Source organism: Scyliorhinus canicula, chromosome 11, assembly GCF_902713615.1.
Source record: "Scyliorhinus canicula chromosome 11, sScyCan1.1, whole genome shotgun sequence".
NCBI lineage: Eukaryota > Metazoa > Chordata > Chondrichthyes > Carcharhiniformes > Scyliorhinidae > Scyliorhinus > Scyliorhinus canicula.
The window spans coordinates 3,699,481-3,716,422 of record NC_052156.1 but is presented as its reverse complement, the minus strand read 5'-3'; the positions used below and the strand labels follow the sequence as shown (position 1 = coordinate 3,716,422).

At 50.0% G+C, this 16,942-nt stretch overlaps 2 protein-coding genes across 3 annotated transcripts in view; one reads left to right on the top strand and one right to left on the bottom strand.

The window, feature by feature from the left end:
- LOC119973720 (transmembrane protein 43-like) overlaps positions 1-14,570 on the bottom strand; it is a 29,841-nt gene extending 15,271 nt beyond the window's left edge. The window contains exons 1-7 of one of the 2 annotated variants that reach the window (XM_038812123.1): positions 14,431-14,570; positions 12,687-12,833; positions 7,286-7,420; positions 6,137-6,231; positions 2,905-2,954; positions 2,059-2,128; positions 1,683-1,753 (exon numbers count right to left, since the gene is read on the bottom strand). In XM_038812123.1, coding sequence (XP_038668051.1) covers positions 1,683-1,753; positions 2,059-2,128; positions 2,905-2,954; positions 6,137-6,231; positions 7,286-7,420; positions 12,687-12,833; positions 14,431-14,445 — 583 coding nt within the window. In that variant the 5' untranslated portion in view covers positions 14,446-14,570. Of the gene's footprint in view, positions 1-1,682; positions 1,754-2,058; positions 2,129-2,904; positions 2,955-6,136; positions 6,232-7,285; positions 7,421-12,686; positions 12,834-13,513; positions 13,698-14,430 lie in introns of those variants that run through there. The other variant, XM_038812124.1, reaches the window with a different exon arrangement.
- A 2,257-nt stretch (positions 14,571-16,827) lies between these two features.
- The window catches only part of LOC119973721 (mitochondrial intermembrane space import and assembly protein 40-like), a 39,316-nt gene continuing 39,201 nt past the window's right edge, over positions 16,828-16,942 (top strand). The window contains exon 1 of the mRNA XM_038812125.1: positions 16,828-16,925. Within this exon, the coding sequence (XP_038668053.1) occupies positions 16,904-16,925 (22 nt within the window). The 5' untranslated portion in view covers positions 16,828-16,903. The remainder of the gene's footprint in view (positions 16,926-16,942) is intronic.

The following is a 16,942-nucleotide window of genomic DNA, read 5'->3' as shown; positions in this document are numbered from 1 at the left end:
GTTCAACATGGATGAGAATGGGGGGGGGGGGGGGGGGGGGGGGGGGGGGGGGGGGGAAGCAGGGCGCGGGAGAAGGGGGGTAATTGGTTCGACTAGATTCCTTGCCCACATTCAGCTGGTGCCATGAGTCTTCATGAGGTGACAAATGGATGTTGGGAACTCCCAGGATAACTCCCTCCGGACAGTATCCCACTGGGCCGCCAGCTACCTCTGCTGTGTCTGGTGGGACTGAGGTCCAGCGAGTGCTTTCACGTTACCGCAAATTGCCAGCGACAAGCCAGGGGCCAAGGGACATCTTCCCACTTCATTCTCAATGTTCAGCTTCTTTATTTAATCTCTCGGCAAAACCCCACAGAGTCTGAAATTAACCAACATATTGCTGGCAAACTCAAATTAAACAAGGTTCCAGCGCGGAGGATTAAACGACAGCTTGTGAATTCACGGCTGGTTTCGATATGTGTCATCCCCACTCTCCCCTTCACCATTTTAACTTTGAGAAATTTATTAAATCATAAGGGGTTCCGTTGGCACAGTGGTTAGCACTGCTGCCTCACGGCGCCGAGGTCCCATGTTCGATCCCGGCTCTGGGTCACTGTCCGTGTGGAGTTTGCACATTCTCCCCGTGTCTGCGTGGGTTTCGCCCCCACAACCCAAAGATGTGCAGGGTAGGTGGATTAGCCACGCTAAATTGCCCCTTAATTGGGTACTTTAAATGTATTTAAAAAATCATAAGGGGTTCAATTAACAAAAGCGGGAGATGAGTGAGGGAGAAAGTTATTGAAGAGCCTGAGATAATCGTCATGGTTAAGAAGTTCTGAGCGCTGCCTTTTGTAATTGATGTGAATGGTGAAGGTGAACCATGACCACTATCTGTACATTTCCAGCTGTCCGTGATAAACCTGGTTTGGGGGGGGGGGGGGTAAGTGACGGTAACGCGCAAACGCTGTGGAAGAACAGTGCCAGACAGCAGAGTGGACGGTAGCAAAGGCCTTAACAGAGTCAAAGGATAGCGAGAGTGAGGGTTGCAGATAGCACTACTGTAATTATAATTCAATCCTAATTTCTTAAACTGTTCAGAAAATGGCTCCAGCGGTGGTTCGGTTTAGAAAACATTTGCCCAAAATTAAATGGCTCAATCAGTGCTCCAGATTCACCGCCAGACTTATAGGTTCAGCCACTGCTGCTCCAATGGCTCATTCCAAAAGGCCAGACTCCCTCGAGTTGTGTAGGAGGATCATACGGCCGGGAAACGTTAACTCAGAGATTCTGTCTCCGCAGATGCTGCCAGACCAGCTGGCTCTACCCAGCATTCTCGGGCTGTAGGTCACGTCTTCTCCGTGTCACCGCTTGCATCTCTTTCCTCACTCACTCTCCTCCGTCTCCAAGATTGAAAGGGTTAATTTATACAGTCAGAATGCACAGGCAAGTCTTCTATTCCCACAAGGCTGACAGTCAGCACGAATGGGATAAGAATGTGGTTCCTCTCCACTTTCTACCTTTGAAACTCTTCTCAAAACCCCAATCTTTCAGCAAATCTTACACTCGCCCCCTTCCAATTCCTCTCTTATCCTTTACCTATTTCTGCCTTTTCCTTCCCCCACCCCACCAGACAACCAGCTTTGGGGAGTTTTCTACATCAAAAAGTCAAGATCAAAACACAACTTCTTATTGAACTCACTTACCCTTAGAAAGGTGGAAATTGCCCACGTTAACATCAGCGGCCACAGATATGAACGATTCGACCGCCATTGAGCTGAAGAGGGAAAGCAGCAGATTAACACTCAGATCAGATCAGAGAGTTACTGCCTGTTGACAGGGCCGAGGTCTCAAGGTGGTTTTAACAAAACCTTCAATTTATAAAACTTCTTTAACATGAGGGGGTGTCACAGCGGCGCAGTGGTTAGCACTGCTGCCTATTGGCGCCGTGGTATCTCCACATCATGGAGTATTTGAAAGCCCGTTGCTGTACTGTCCAGGAGAGGGCGCATTCTGACAACCCTCTGCCAATCGGATCAGTCCGATCATTAGATTTAATTCTCACTTCAAAAAGAATCTTACCTTGGGTTTTTGTGTCCAATTTCACGATCAAAACTCTTGCTCTTGACAACTTCTGGCTTCCACTCGGTATCTGAACAACAAACGTTGTGGATATAATCTCCTGAGTGATGTTAGCGACATGCTGATTAAGCTAGTCACCGTTTGTGTCTCCCCAAATAATTGAATCGTTATTTTTCTGTTTTGAAGTCCCTCCATAGCCTTTGGCCTTGTCCCTCGCTGTCACTGAAATCTCCCTCCCAGCCCAGCAACCCTCCGAGATCTCTGCGCTCCTCCAATTCTGGCCTCTGCAGCATTTCCAATTTTATTTGCTCCACCGATTTGCAGCCAAACCTTCAGCTCCCTGGGCCCCAAGCTTTGGAATCCCCCCCCCCCCCCCCCCACTTTCCAGGCTCTCCAACGCTCTCCCCCCCTCCCCCTTTAAGTTGCTTCTTAAAACCCCTCCTTGAAGAGGTTGCAGAGATAAGGAGAGTGAGGCTGTGAAGGGATTAAACTCTGCTTGACCTGAACCAACGTTTATGAAATGAAAATCGCTTATTGTCACGAGTAGGCTTCAAATGAAGTTACTGTGAAAAGCCCCTAGTCGCCACATTCCGGCGCCTGTTTGGGAAGGCTGGTACGGGAATCGAACCGTGCTGCTGGCCTGCTTGGTCTGCTTTAAAAGCCAGCGATTTAGCCCTGTGCTAAACCAGCTAAAACCTGAACAAAACTTTCTGGCATTAAAGAAATAAGTTGTGCATCACAGCAGGAAGGCACACGTTTCTCGTGTCACTTGACTCAACAGCTAGCGATGCCACAGGAGAGGTGTTAGTATTGCATTGATTCAGTCTCTGGTCGATTGGGACTTACTGTAGGAATATCTAGTCTCTGTCTTCTTCTCCCCATTCTCTTCATAGTCTCTATGGATAAAATTGCAGCAATTAATTTCTCGGACTCACTGCTCAGCGAGGGCCTCAAATCTACGAAACGTAAGCAGCCTTTTCAGCCTGTTTCTCCTTCTCAACTTCTCCCTTCACCTCCCGAGGATCCCAGACAACATCCGACAGAATACAGGACAGGCTGGAGGGGCCGAATGGAATCCTCCTGTGCCGAGGTTCACTGGGTTACGTGGAGTCTGGAGCACGGAAACAGACCATTCGACCCAACTGGTTAATACTGGTGCTTATGCTCATCACCATTTGCCCTCCTCTGCCACCTTACACAATGCTTCAATTCCCTTTCTCCTGGTGCGTTTACCCAGATTCTCCTTCGATGTAAACAAAGTGCTGGGAATAGTGGAGATTTGAAATAGTTCCGAAGAGTCAAGTCCGACACGGAACAAATGCTGGCAAGTGTTGGAGGGCTGTTTTTTTTTGGCCGGCGCAGCCAAATGGCCTCTTTCTGTGCCATAAACCTGGGATGATTCAAAACATTTAACACTTTTTCACCCTGTACAGGTGCTGAGTTTTTTCGCTATTTTCTGTTTTTAACCCCTTTAATGTATCTCTGCAATTCGCCTCAACTGCACCCTGTGGGAGTGAGTCCCACATTCTCCCCACTCCCTGTGGGAGCGAGTCCCACATTCCCCCCACTCCCCGTGGGAGCGAGTCCCACATTCCCCCCACTCCCTGTGGGAGCGAGTCCCACATTCCCCCCACTCCCTGTGGGAGCGAGTCCCACATTCCCCCCACTCCCCGTGGGAGCGAGTTCCACATTCTCCCCACTCCCTGTGGGGGCGAGTCCCACATTCTCCCCACTCCCCGTGGGAGCGAGTCCCACATTCCCCCCACACCCCGTGGGAGCGAGTCCCACATTCCCCCCACTCCCCGTGGGAGCGAGTCCCACATTCCCCCCACACCCCGTGGGAGAGAGTCCCACATTCTCCCCACTCCCCGTGGGAGAGAGTCCCACATTCTCCCCACTCTCTGTGGGAGAGAGTCCCACATTCTCCCCACTCTCTGTGGGAGCGAGTCCCACATTCTCCCCACTTCCCCGTGGGAGAGAGTCCCACATTCTCCCCACTCTCTGTGGGAGCGAGTCCCACATTCCCCCCACACCCCGTGGGAGAGAGTCCCACATTCTCCCCACTCCCCGTGGGAGAGAGTCCCACATTCTCCCCACTCCCTGTGGGAGCGAGTCCCACATTCCCCCCACTCCCTGTGGGAGCGAGTCCCACATTCTCCCCACTCCCTGTGGGAGCGAGTCCCACATTCTCCCCACTCCCCGTGGGAGAGAGTCCCACATTCTCCCCACTCTCTGTGGGAGCGAGTCCCACATTCCCCCCACACCCCGTGGGAGCAGGTCCCACATTCCCCCCACACCCCGTGGGAGCGAGTCCCACATTCTCCCCACTCCCTGTGGGAGCGAGTCCCACATTCTCCCCACTCTCTGTGGGAGCGAGTCCCACATTCTCCCCATTCCCTGTGGGAGTGAGTCCCACATTCCCCCCACACCCCGTGGGAGCGAGTCCCACATTCTCCCCACTCCCTGTGGGAGCGAGTCCCACATTCTCCCCACTCCCTGTGGGAGCGAGTCCCACATTCCCCCCACTCCCTGTGGGAGCGAGTCCCACATTCTCCCCACTCCCTGTGGGAGCGAGTCCCACATTCTCCCCACTCCCTGTGGGAGCGAGTCCCACATTCTCCCCACTCCCTGTGGGAGCGAGTCCCACATTCTCCCCACTCCCCTGTGGGAGCGAGTCCCACATTCTCCCCACTCCCTGTGGGAGCGAGTCCCACATTCCCCCCACTCCCCGTGGGAGCGAGTCCCACATTCCCCCCACACCCCGTGGGAGCGAGTCCCACATTCCCCCCACACCCCGTGGGAGCGAGTCCCACATTCTCCCCACTCCCTGTGGGAGCGAGTCCCATATTCTCCCCACTCCCTGTGGGAGCGAGTCCCACATTCTCCCCACTCTCTGTGGGAGCGAGTCCCACATTCTCCCCACTCCCTGTGGGAGCGAGTCCCACATTCTCCCCACTCCCTGTGGGAATGAGTCCCACATTCTTGATACGTACGTACCAGTCAGGCAGGGAGGAAGGGGTCGAGCGAGGGAACCGTGGTTTACCAAAGAAGTGGAATCTCTTGTTAAGAGGAAGAAGGAGGCCTATGTGAAGGTGAGGCGTGAAGTTTCAGTTGGGGCGCTTGATAGTTACAAGGAAGCGTTGTTCACCTACTGTTACAAACATCTTCTCTGACGGTGACTGGACATTAAAACATCCCGAGGATGTGTAAGGCGCTATGGAAATGCCAGTGCTTTAGAAAGCATTTCTATGAATTATGAGCCCGAATAGGCCATTCAGCCCCTCGAGCCTGCTACGCCATTCGACAAGACCATGGCGCCTGATTATGACCTAAACCTCTTTCCTGTTTGCCCCTTAAACCCTTCGACTCCCTTGTCAATCTGTCTGACTCAATGACCCCCGCCCCCCCTCCACTGCTCTCAGGAAAAGAGAGTTCCACAGACTAGCCACCCTCTCCTCATGTCTGTCCTAACTGGGAGCCGACTTATTGTTAAACCGCGTCCCCTGTGCCTCCCCCTCGAGGGGAAACAGCCTCTCAGTACCTGTCAAATCCACGTCAGGGCCTTATCCATTTCGATCAGATCATAGATCATAGAATTTACAGCGCAAAAGGAGGCCATTCAACCCATCGAGTCTGCACCGGCTCTTGGAAAGAGCATCCTACCCAAGGTTAACATCTCCACCCTATCCCCATAACCCCACAACCCAGTAACCCCACCCAACACTTAGGGCAATTCTGGATACTAAGGGCAATTTATCATGGCCAATCCACCTAACCTGCACATCTTTGGACTGTGGGAGGAAACCGGAGCACCCGGAGGAAACCCACACACACACGGGGAGGATGTGCAGACTCCGCACAGACAGTGACCCAAGCCGGAATCGAACCTGTGACCCTGGAGCTGTGAAGCGATTGTGCTATCCACAATGCTACCGTTCTGCCCGGTGAGATCACCTCTCATTCCTTTAACCTCCAATGGATATGGCCCCCCCCCCCCCCCCCCCCCCCCCCGGGGAATCAGCCGAATGAACCAGTAAAGAATCCTCCATGTATGAATACCCCCCACTCCAGCACTGACCTCGAATCATCGTATTCCACCCACTGGTACATCTCCACACGGCGCTGCAACTTCACCACGTGAAGCGAGATCCCGTAGTTTGGGTCAAAAAGTGGCTGTGAGAGAGCGGAAAATACAACAAAATCAAACATGGAGCTGCCGAGGGTGACATCATAACAGGTTGAAAAATTGGATTTAAATGGAGTTGGAAGGAGTCTTAAAGAAGGAAAGTGATGTTTGGAGGGAGGGGAGATATGGGGGGGGGGGGGGGGGCGCGAGGGGTTGGGAATTCCATCGGGACCCAGGCACGGCTGTCCAATGGTGCAGCAATTAAACTGTAGGATGCTCCAGAGGTCACAGCTGGAGGAGGGCAGAGATCCCGGAGGGCTGAGGAAGATTGAAGAGATAGGGAGGGGGTGAAGCCACAAAGGGATTTCAACTCAAGGATGGGTATTTTAGATGTGCTTTTGGACTAGGAACCAATGAAGGTGGTGCTGGGGCTGACAATCCCTCCAGGAAGCAACTCAAATGCCCCAAACAGAAAAGCTAAATATTGCGGATGCTGGAAATCGCAAATAAAAACAATGAATTCAGCGTGTCCGGCAGAACCTGTGGAGACAGAAACTGAGTTAACGTTTCCTGTCTGCGTGATCCTCTTCCGGGCTACAGAGAGGGAGAAAAATGCGATGGATTTGATTCTGTGGAAGAGGGGCTGCAGCAGCTGGAATAGGGGGGAAGGTCAGTGTGAGCTGGGAGAGATTCCAACAAAGATGTTTCGGCACCAGATAAAGAAAGTATTAATGGTAAGGAGTATAGATAGTGGCATAAAATCAGCAAGTGGGTTATTTGTGAAGGGGAAGGAAATGGGGAGAATGGACAATATCACAAATGATAATTGAGGAGTAACATCGCCCCATTGCACCAGGGCAGCGATTACACCCAACGAGACGGGACCCCCACCCCCACCTTCCTCCCCAGCCTCTCCCCTATTCATCCTTCTCCCACCCACTCCCTAAATCCTCCTCCTCCCACCTCCCCTCCCATCTCTCTCACTGAATTCCCCACTCCGTCACCCGCACTAGCCTCTTTCACTGAGCCTCCTCAGCTTTAATTTGTCCCGCTTGGGATTTGAACCCAGTAGCCTCAGGGAACAGAATATTCCTCACTCACCTGCAGTGTCATAAGGGATCCCGACAGATGCACCAGTTTGCCGTCATTCTGAGGTAATGGTGTGAAGACATCGTTCAAGGACGTCACAAGGGAAAGGCCCTCGTCCAGGGTATTCTGAGTTGTGACACATCGTCCCTGCATGAGAGAGTTAAAATCCGTTGGTTTTGGAAGGGAGCGAGTTCCACATTCTCCCCACTCCCTGTGGGAGCAGGTCTTTCACAACAGCGTTATTGTGGGGGGCTCCGCAGGTACAACATTTCTAGTTTGGTGGGGAGAGTGAAAGCTGACCTGGCAAGGTGGGATGGTCTCCCTCTGTCGCTAGCGGGTCAGGTACAGGCGGTTAAAATGAATGTGTTGCCGCAGTTTCTGTTTATTTTTCAATGCCTGCCAATTTTCCTGCCAAAGGCATTTTTTAAGAGAGATTGAGGGGATGATTACGCCATTCATATGGGGAGGGAAGGTGGCCAGAGTGAGGAAGGTGCTGCTACAGAGGGGAAGGCAGGCAGGGGGTTTGGGTCTCCCGAACCTGATGTATTATTACTGGGCGGCGAATGTGGAGAAGGTGTGGAGCTGGGTCAGAGGGGTTGATTCCCAGTGGGTCAGAATGGAGGAGAGTTTGTGCAGGGGGTTGGGACTGAAAACACTAGCAACAGCGCCGCTCCCGATAGCTCCGGGGAAATCCTCAGGGTGTCCGGTAATAATAGCTTCATTGAGAATTTGGAGGCAGTTTCGCCAACACTTCGGGTTGGGGGCAGGGTCAAGGGAAATGCCGATTCGGGAGAACCACAGATTTGAGCCAGGGAGGTGGGACGGGAATTTTTGAAAATGGGAGGAGAAGGGGATTAAGACACTAAAGGATTTGTTTTTTAGGTTTGGTTTGCAGGATTGAAGGAGCTGGGAGCGAAGTATGGGCTGGAGTAGGGGGAAATGTTCAGATACATGCAGGTTCGAGATTTTGCCAGGAAGGAGATACAGAACTTCCCGGAGGAACCGGCCTCCACATTGCTGGAGGAGGTGCTGACGACAGGGGGACTGGAGAAGGTGGTAGTGTCGGTGGTTTACGGATCTATTTTGAAAGAGGAGAAGGGATCAAAGCAAAGTGGGAGGAAGAGCTGGGAGAGGATATGGAGGAGGGGTTCTGGTGTGAGGTGCTCCGGAGGGTGAATGCCTCCACCTCGTGCGCGAGGTTGGGGCTGATACAGCCGAAGGTGGTGTACAGAGCACACCTCATGAGGGTGAGGATGAGCCGATTCTTGGAAGGAGTAGAAGGTGTGTGTGAACGTTGCGGGGGGAATCACGTTCAGATGTTTTGGTCCTGTCCAAAGCTGGAGGATTATTGGAAGGAGGTGTTTAGGGTAATCTCTAAAGTGGTGCACGCGAAACTGGACCCAGGTCCCCGGGAGGCCATATTTGGGGTGTCGGACCAGCCAGGGTTGGAAACGGGTGCGGAGGCAGATGTTGTAGCCTTCGCCTCGTTGATCGCCCGAAGGTGGATCCTGATAGGTTGGAGAGCAGCCTCTCCACCCTGTGCCCTGGCGTGGGGGGGGGGGGACCTGTTGGAATACTTGACTCTCGAGAAGGTTAAGTTTGAACTGAGGGGAAGGATGGAGGGGTTCTACAATTCATGGGCATTATTGATTTTGCACTTTCAAGAATTGGATATCATCGAGCATTGGGGGGGGGGGGGGGGGGGGGGGGGATGCGTTTAAGAGGGTTAGTGGCTGGATGTGTTAATGGTGACTATGGACGATCCCTGATTCCTTTTTGTCAGTTGTTTGTGTGAACATGCGGGCTGATGTTTGGGGTTTGGTGGGAGGATGGGATCGTTGTTGTTGACATGGGGATTGACATTACATTCGTTACTGATTATTCTTTAGTTTTGGTGGGTGTAAATTTAGGAGAAAATGTGAAAAAAAGAGAATAAAAATATTTTTAAAAAACTTTCACAAGTGTCAATTTTTAAAAAAAATAATTCTTTCACAGGATGTAGACGTCGCTGGTTAGGCCAGCATTTAGTTCCCATCCCTAATTGCCTTTGACGATGTGGTGGTGAGCTGCCTTCTTGAACCGCTGCAGTCCCTGAGGTGTAGGTACACCCACTGTGCTGTTAGGGAGGGATTTCCAGAATGTTGCCCCAGTGACAGTGAAGGAACGGCCAATATATTTCCCAGTCAGGGTGGTGAGTGGCTTGGAGGGGAACCTCCAGGTGGTGGGGTTCCAGGTATCTGCTGCTCTTGTCCTTCTAGATGGTCGAGGCTGTGGGTCTGTGAGGTGGTGTTGAGGAAACCTTGGATATAAACTTCCATTTATAAAGCACCTTTAGCAAAGTAACACATCCTGTTTTACAGGAGTGTAAATCAGACAATAATTGACATTGGGACCATCAGCAAACATCAGCACGTGATCAAAGTCTTGGTCAATGAGGCCGGTGTTAAGGAGCCTCTAAAAGGAGGAACACGAGGTAGAGATCGGAGAGGTTTAGGGAGGAATTCCAGAGCTTGCTTAGGAGGCTGCCAATGGTGGAGCGATTAAACTCAGGAACGCTTCAATCACACATCCAACACCCAATAGATCAGATAAGACACATTTCCACACTTCAGAACCTGAGGAGATGTTGAAGGACCACATGTATAAAAACACACGGGAACCACACACACACGGGAACCACACACACACGGGACACACACACACGGGACACACACACACACAGGGGACACACACAAGGGAAACACACACACACAGGGACACACACACAGGGGACACACACACACAGGGGACACACACAAGGGAAACACACACACACAGGGGACACACACACAGGGGACACACACACACAGGGGACACACACACACAGGGGACACACACACACAGGGGACACACACACAGGGGAAACACACACAGGGGAAACACACACACAGGGGACACACACACACAGGGGACACACACACAGGGGACACACACACGGGACACACACACACAGGGGAAACACACACACACAGGGGACACACACACAGGACACACACACACGGGACACACACACACAGGGGACACACACACGGGAAACACACACACACAGGGGACACACACACGGGAAACACACACACAGGGGACACACACACACGGGAAACACACACACAGGGGACACACACACACGGGAAACACACACAGGAAACACACAGGGGACACACACACACACGGGACACACACACACACACACAGGGGACACACACACACAGGGGACACACACACACACACGGGTGCACATATACACAGCACACACGGGCACACACGCACGGGACACACACACAGGTGCACATATACACAGGACACGCACACACGGGCACACACACACACGGGCACACACCTGGCAATTTTAAATATCTTCTTTCCATTTTCGTTCTATGCCTGAGGTAGAAGTGTTAAAAAAAGAATGTTTACATTTCTATGGCACCCGTTACATTCAAAGCACTTTGTGGCTAATGAAGCCAATTTGCACACAGCAAGATCCCAGAGAAGCAATCAGATAATCACCAAGTAATCTGTTTTAGTGATGTTGGTTGAAGGATAAAGAATAGCTCAGGACACTGGAGAGAACATCAATGTTCTTCAAAATAGTGTGGGATCTTAAACATCCTCCCAAGATGTGGCACCAACAGTAATGGCACTGTGACCTTCAGCCGAGACTGTGGGCTCAGGAATCATATTCACAAAATAGTACAGCACCTCGCCAAAGTCCTGACATCTTCCTAAAGTGCGGTGCCCAGAATTGGACACAATGTTTCAGCTGGGACATCCCAGTGTTTTCTAAAGGTTTTACGATCTCCTGGTTTTCGTACTCAATGCCTCTTTTGGTAAAGGCCATGAGCCTTATTAATGGGCGGCATGGTTGCACAGTGGGTAGCACTGTTGCTTCACAGCTCCAGGGTCCCAGGTTCGATTCCCACCTTGGGTCACTGTGCGGCGTCTCCCCGTGTCTGCGTGGGTTTCCTCCGGGTGCTCCGGTTTCCTCCCACAAGTCCCAAAAGACGTGCTTGTCAGGTAAATTGGACATTCTGAATTCTCCCTCAGTGTTGTTATGGGCCAGGGTTTAGAGAACCCCAAAGTGTATCATGGAGTTCACCTGACCCACAACTTTCACTAGATTGTGGTATGGGGAGCACACGGCCCACTCTACAGGTATGGGACAGCAGAAATAGAAAAGTATTTTTTAAAGCAAAACAATGTTTATTCTATGAACTCAAGTTAACCTTTTTAAAAACATACAGTGAACATCTTAGCAACCATTAATTCAAATACAACCCCCAAAGAATACAACACTAAGTAATCCTTAATAACTTCCCAAACAACATCCAGAAGACAGAAGAAACACCTTTTAACAGAAGCACATTAGGGTTACATTCACTACTGAGAACATTTAGAATTCTGAATTCACCAAATGATCAAGAGATAGTCTTTTGATGGCAGAGAGAACAGCAGCACACCTGCTCTGTCTGGCTTCAGCTCCAACGCTGAAAACGAAACTAAAACACACCCTGCAGCAAACAGCCTCAAACAAAAGTAAAGAGCTGGCATACAGCCCAGCTCTACCCACTCTCTGACATCACTGCAGTAATAAACACTCATTTCTTAAAGGTACTCTCACTGCAGATATTTATATACACACCCATTTATAAACACCCGTTTCTTAATGGTGCTGTCACATGACAGTGTATCCGAACAGGCGCCAAGATTTCAAGATGGCGCCGGACCTCTGCCAGCTCTCCCCAACAGATCCAATTTTTACTTAACTTCTACTCATTCTAATCTTTTAAAAATTAATTCTAAAGCTAACATTATTACTAACCTCTCTCTTTTATACATTGTATATCTTGTGTTGCCCTATTATGTATTTTCTTGAATTTTGTTTAACTCCCTTTTCTTCCCATGTACTGAATGATCTATTGAGCTGCTCGCAGAAAAATACTTTTCACTGTACCTCAGTACACGTGACAATAAACAAATCCAATCCAATCCAATGTGGCGACTAGGGGCTTTTCACAGTAACTTCATTGCAGTGTTAATGTAAGCCTACTTGTGACAATAAAGATGATTAAATTATTAAAATTTAAATTAATGATATTATTAACCTGCAGACCACTTTCAAATATTTTAGCAAAACACCCCCAGGTCTCTCTCTATCCTATTTTAAATTCTTCCATTTCATTTGTATTGCCTCTTCTCATTCTTCCCACCATAAAAGAATCAGCTCGCAATTTTGTGTGTTGAATTGGGGAGGGGGACTTGCATCCAGGACGTCCTGACTCAAGAGGAGAGAAAGAGCAACTCGCTAAACCGCAGCCATTGTAAGACACAGCGAACAGTCTGCCAAGAGACCAGTGTGTAACCCAATGCCCACACCTACCTCATTAGTGAAGAGGAGGTAGAAGGACAAGAGAAAAGCCATCAGTCCCACCAGCATTCCGCCTGTAGTCTCCCCAAGACGCTCCAGGAAGCCTTGTTTCCTCTGACTTGTCACCTTCACATGTTCATCACTGCTGCTCCCGGAATACTGCAAAAACAGCAGGAAAACTCTGTCATCAAACCTGTTAGAAGAGCCATCAAGGGCAGCACGGTGGCACAGTGGATTAGCCCTGCTGCCTCGAGGTGCCGAGGTCCCAGGTTCGATCCCAGCTCTGGGTCACTGTCCGTGTGGAGTTTGCACGTTCTCCCCATGTTTGCGTGGGTTTCTCCCCCACATCCCAAAGATGTGCAGGCTAGGTGAATTGGCCACGCTAAATTGTCCCTTAATTGAAAAAAATGAATTGGGTACTCTAAATTTGTAAAAGTAAAAGAGCCATCAAGGCAGGTGATTTAAAAAAAATTATTTCAAAGGATGTGGGCGGCAGGGTAGCACAGTGGTTAGCACTGTTGCTTCACAGCACCAGGGTCCCAGGTTCGATTCCCGGCTTGGGTCACTGTCTCTGCGGAGTCTGCACGTCCTCCCCGTGTCTGTGTGGGTTTCCTCCGGGTGCTCCGGTTTCCTCCCACAAGTCCTGAAAGACGTGCTTGTTAGGTGAATTGGACATTCTGAATTCTCCCTGTGTACCCGAACAGGCGCCAGAATGTGGCGAGTGGGGCTTTTCACAGTAACTTCATTGCAATGTTAATGTAAGCCTACTTGTGACAATAAAGATTATTAAAATATATATATATATGTTTATCATGTCGAGGCCAGCATTGGCATCCCACCTCTATTTGCCCTCGACAAGGTGTTAGAGATCATCCTTCCTGAATTACTGCAGTCCCTGCGATGTAGGCACAGCCACAGAATAAAGGTATTTAAACTGCGGTGACACAATTTTTGTTCTTGGGTTGTGGGCATTGCCGGCACGGCTAACATTTATTTTCCTCCTTAGCTTCCGTGAGATGATCTCAAATTTGTGAGACTGAAGTCGCTTACAGGCCAGAACAGCCTGGGGCGAGAGGTCACTAACCAATTGGGTTTCTCACAATCCAACGATCATTTTCTTTCTCTCTGGTACAAATCGTGGCTGGTCAGCACAGAAAATAAAATCACGTCCAGATGGTTTGGATTTGCCAGTGGATACAAATTTACACGGTCTGGGTTAAACAGTTTCAGGGTCAAAGCCGCCAGCGTGCAGTGCTTGACCATCCATCACTTTGGCAGAACTCTGGGGCCCTGAAATGTGGGAGTGACTGAGGAGGGAGGAACATAGAACATAGAACAGTACAGCACAGAACAGGCCCTTCGGCCCTCGATGTTGTGCCGAACAGTGATCACCCTACTTTAAACCCACGTAACCCGTATACCCGTAACCCAACAATCCCCCCATTAACCTTACACTACGGGCAATTTAGCATGGCCAATCCACCTAACCCGCACATCTTTGGACTTCCAGGAGGGTGGGAGTAAGGGGTCTCCAGCCCCTTACTCCCAAGGGCAGTTATCAGGTGCGATGGTCACCAGGAGGGAGGGAAGCTTTCCTTTCTCAAACACAGAGCTTTGCCACCCAGAATGGGACTGATGGTGTCCAAATTGACAAGAGCCCCTCTCCAGAGAACCTCACATCCTGCAGAATGTTTCCAATCCCTGCTCACATGATAATCACACATTTACCAGGCTGGCTTGGTGATTTACAACTTACATTAGATCCCGCCATCGTCTCCCTCCCAGCTAGACTGAGCTGCCCCCCACACCCTGGCAATGCCCAGCTCCCTCAGCCTCCAGCACCTCCACTTCCGCCTTCTCCTGGGGGATACATTCCGCGCCTGCGCACTCCCGAGGAGGCGGGGCCGCCCGCGCAGGGCATGCCGGGGTCTATAGTCCATTTCTAGAGGATGCCGGGAATTGTAGTTAGCCCCAAGCTGCTGAAGGTTGTCCTTGACCCCAGTGTTTGCCCAGGGATTCTGCAGTGAGACATAACCTACATCAAAATTCAAACACTATAACCACATTGTACTTATTATACAATTTAACAAGTTGGCTAAATATAAGGACAGAGAAACATGGTTTCATCTGTAAGTGTGAGGGGTAAATGTGACCATAGTTCACCCCCAAATGTGAAGGACTTGGGGAGATGGTATTCAGTCATTTTGATCAGAAGAACATGAAAAAACATGATAAAATAAAAGGTGCAACTCTGTGGGGGGCAGGGGCAGAGTGACCTGGTATCATAGAATCGAATCACAGAATCTCTACAGTGCAGGAGGAAGCCATTCGGCCCATCGAGTCTGCACCAACCCTCTGAAACAGCACCCCTGTCCAGGCCCACACCCCATCCTATCCCCGTAACCCCTCCTAACCTTTTGGACACTAAGTATTTTATCATGGTCAGTTTTGCTAACCCGCACATTTTTAGACTGTGGGAGGAAACCAGAGCAAACCCACGCAGACACGGGGAGAAAGTGCAAACTCTACACAGACAGTCACACGAGGCCGGAATTGAACCTGGGTCCCTAGCTCTGTGAGGCAGCGGTGCTAACCACTGTACCACCGGGCCGCCCTATGTGCAAAAATAATGGAAGGTGGCAAGACAGGTAGAGAGAAATAAATAAAGTGGTTCCTGAGCTTCATAAGTAAGAGGATAGAGTACAAAAGTTGGGAGTTAAAGTAATGCAGTATAAAACACTGCTTCAGTCTCCAGCTGAATATTGTGTCTGGTTCTGGGCACCACACTTTAGGAAGGATGCAACGGCACTGGAGAGGGTGCAGAAGGGAATATCTTCAGCATGACAGAGTTTCAGATAGATTGGATAAACGGGTGTACTCTTCGGAGAAGAGAAGATTGAGAGGATATTGGTAAAGATGTTCACAATCATGAAAGGTCGGGAGAGTATATTGTGAGAAGCTGATACCATCGGTAGAAGGATCAAGAACCAGAGTGAGATTGATTTGAGGAAAATCGTTTTTCCGCAGCGAATGGTTAGGAACTGACTGAGAGTGCGATGGTGACAGATTTAATTGTGACTTTCAAAAGAGAATTGGATCATTATCTGAAAAGGATGAATGTGCAGGACTACGGAGAGATGCAGGGACGGGGCACTGAGTGAATTGCTCCTCAGGGAGTCAACACAATAACCAATGACCACTGTAATAACCTCACCAAGGCCAGTCTTCCAACACCATATCCCTTTATTTGTATAACAGGAAAGGCCACAGCCGCGGATCACAAATCTAAGTCCGGGGATTTACAGAATATTGGCCTGTGTTGAAGCAGGGGGTTTTAAACTCCTGCTGTTTATTTCCCATTGGGTGAACTCCCGCCTGCTCAATAGGACTCTTATTGCACAGTAACTTCTTTGCAGTGTTAATGTCAGCCTACTTGTGACAATAAAGATTATTATTATTATATTCCACTGAGCCCGCGGGGAGATCTATTGCTGATCCGCTGCATCATTTGTGGCCACGACAACAACAACATTGTGTGCTGTAACCATTCTGTGATTTCATGGGTCATCAGAAACTTCCTATACGATGGAACAAGCACGTTGATCACAAAGTGGGAACAGACGAGGTGGGTAAACACGGCAGCCAATTTGTGTACAGCAATCTCTGAAGATCAGCAGTGAGAGAGTGATGAGAGAATCTGCCTTTGTTGCAGACGGGGGTGGGGGGTAGATGATGACCAGGATTCCGGGGATTATTTCCCCACTGCTTTATTTGAAGACAGCGTTTTCACATCTGTGTGAGGGGCAGGTTGGACCTCGCTGTGACTACTGCAGGTAAAATATTCCAGTACTGTTTATGTGATATAAAATCTGTTATATAGTAGGTGATGTGATAATGTGGATTTTGAGACAGTATAGATTCAGTGATATGATTGATTTTAATGATCATAATGAATGGTGGAGCAGGCTGGAAGGGCCGAATGGCCATATGCTGAGATATTAAGATTTAATATTATAGATTCTATATGTCAGTAGCGTATTGATACTACACAATGTATATAACAGAAGCCTATGGATTCTGAGTGCTGCCCTTTGCTGCTTTAAATGGGACACGCCCCCTTGATACAGGCCCCGCCCCCTGGGTCTGATTGGCTGCCGGCAGGGTGAGAGTTGAGAGGTGAGAGATCAGAAAGGCCGCAGGCGCCGAGCGGGGACACCGGGAGCGGGGAGATGTCCCACTGCCGGCAGCACGGTGGAGACCCCCCCCCC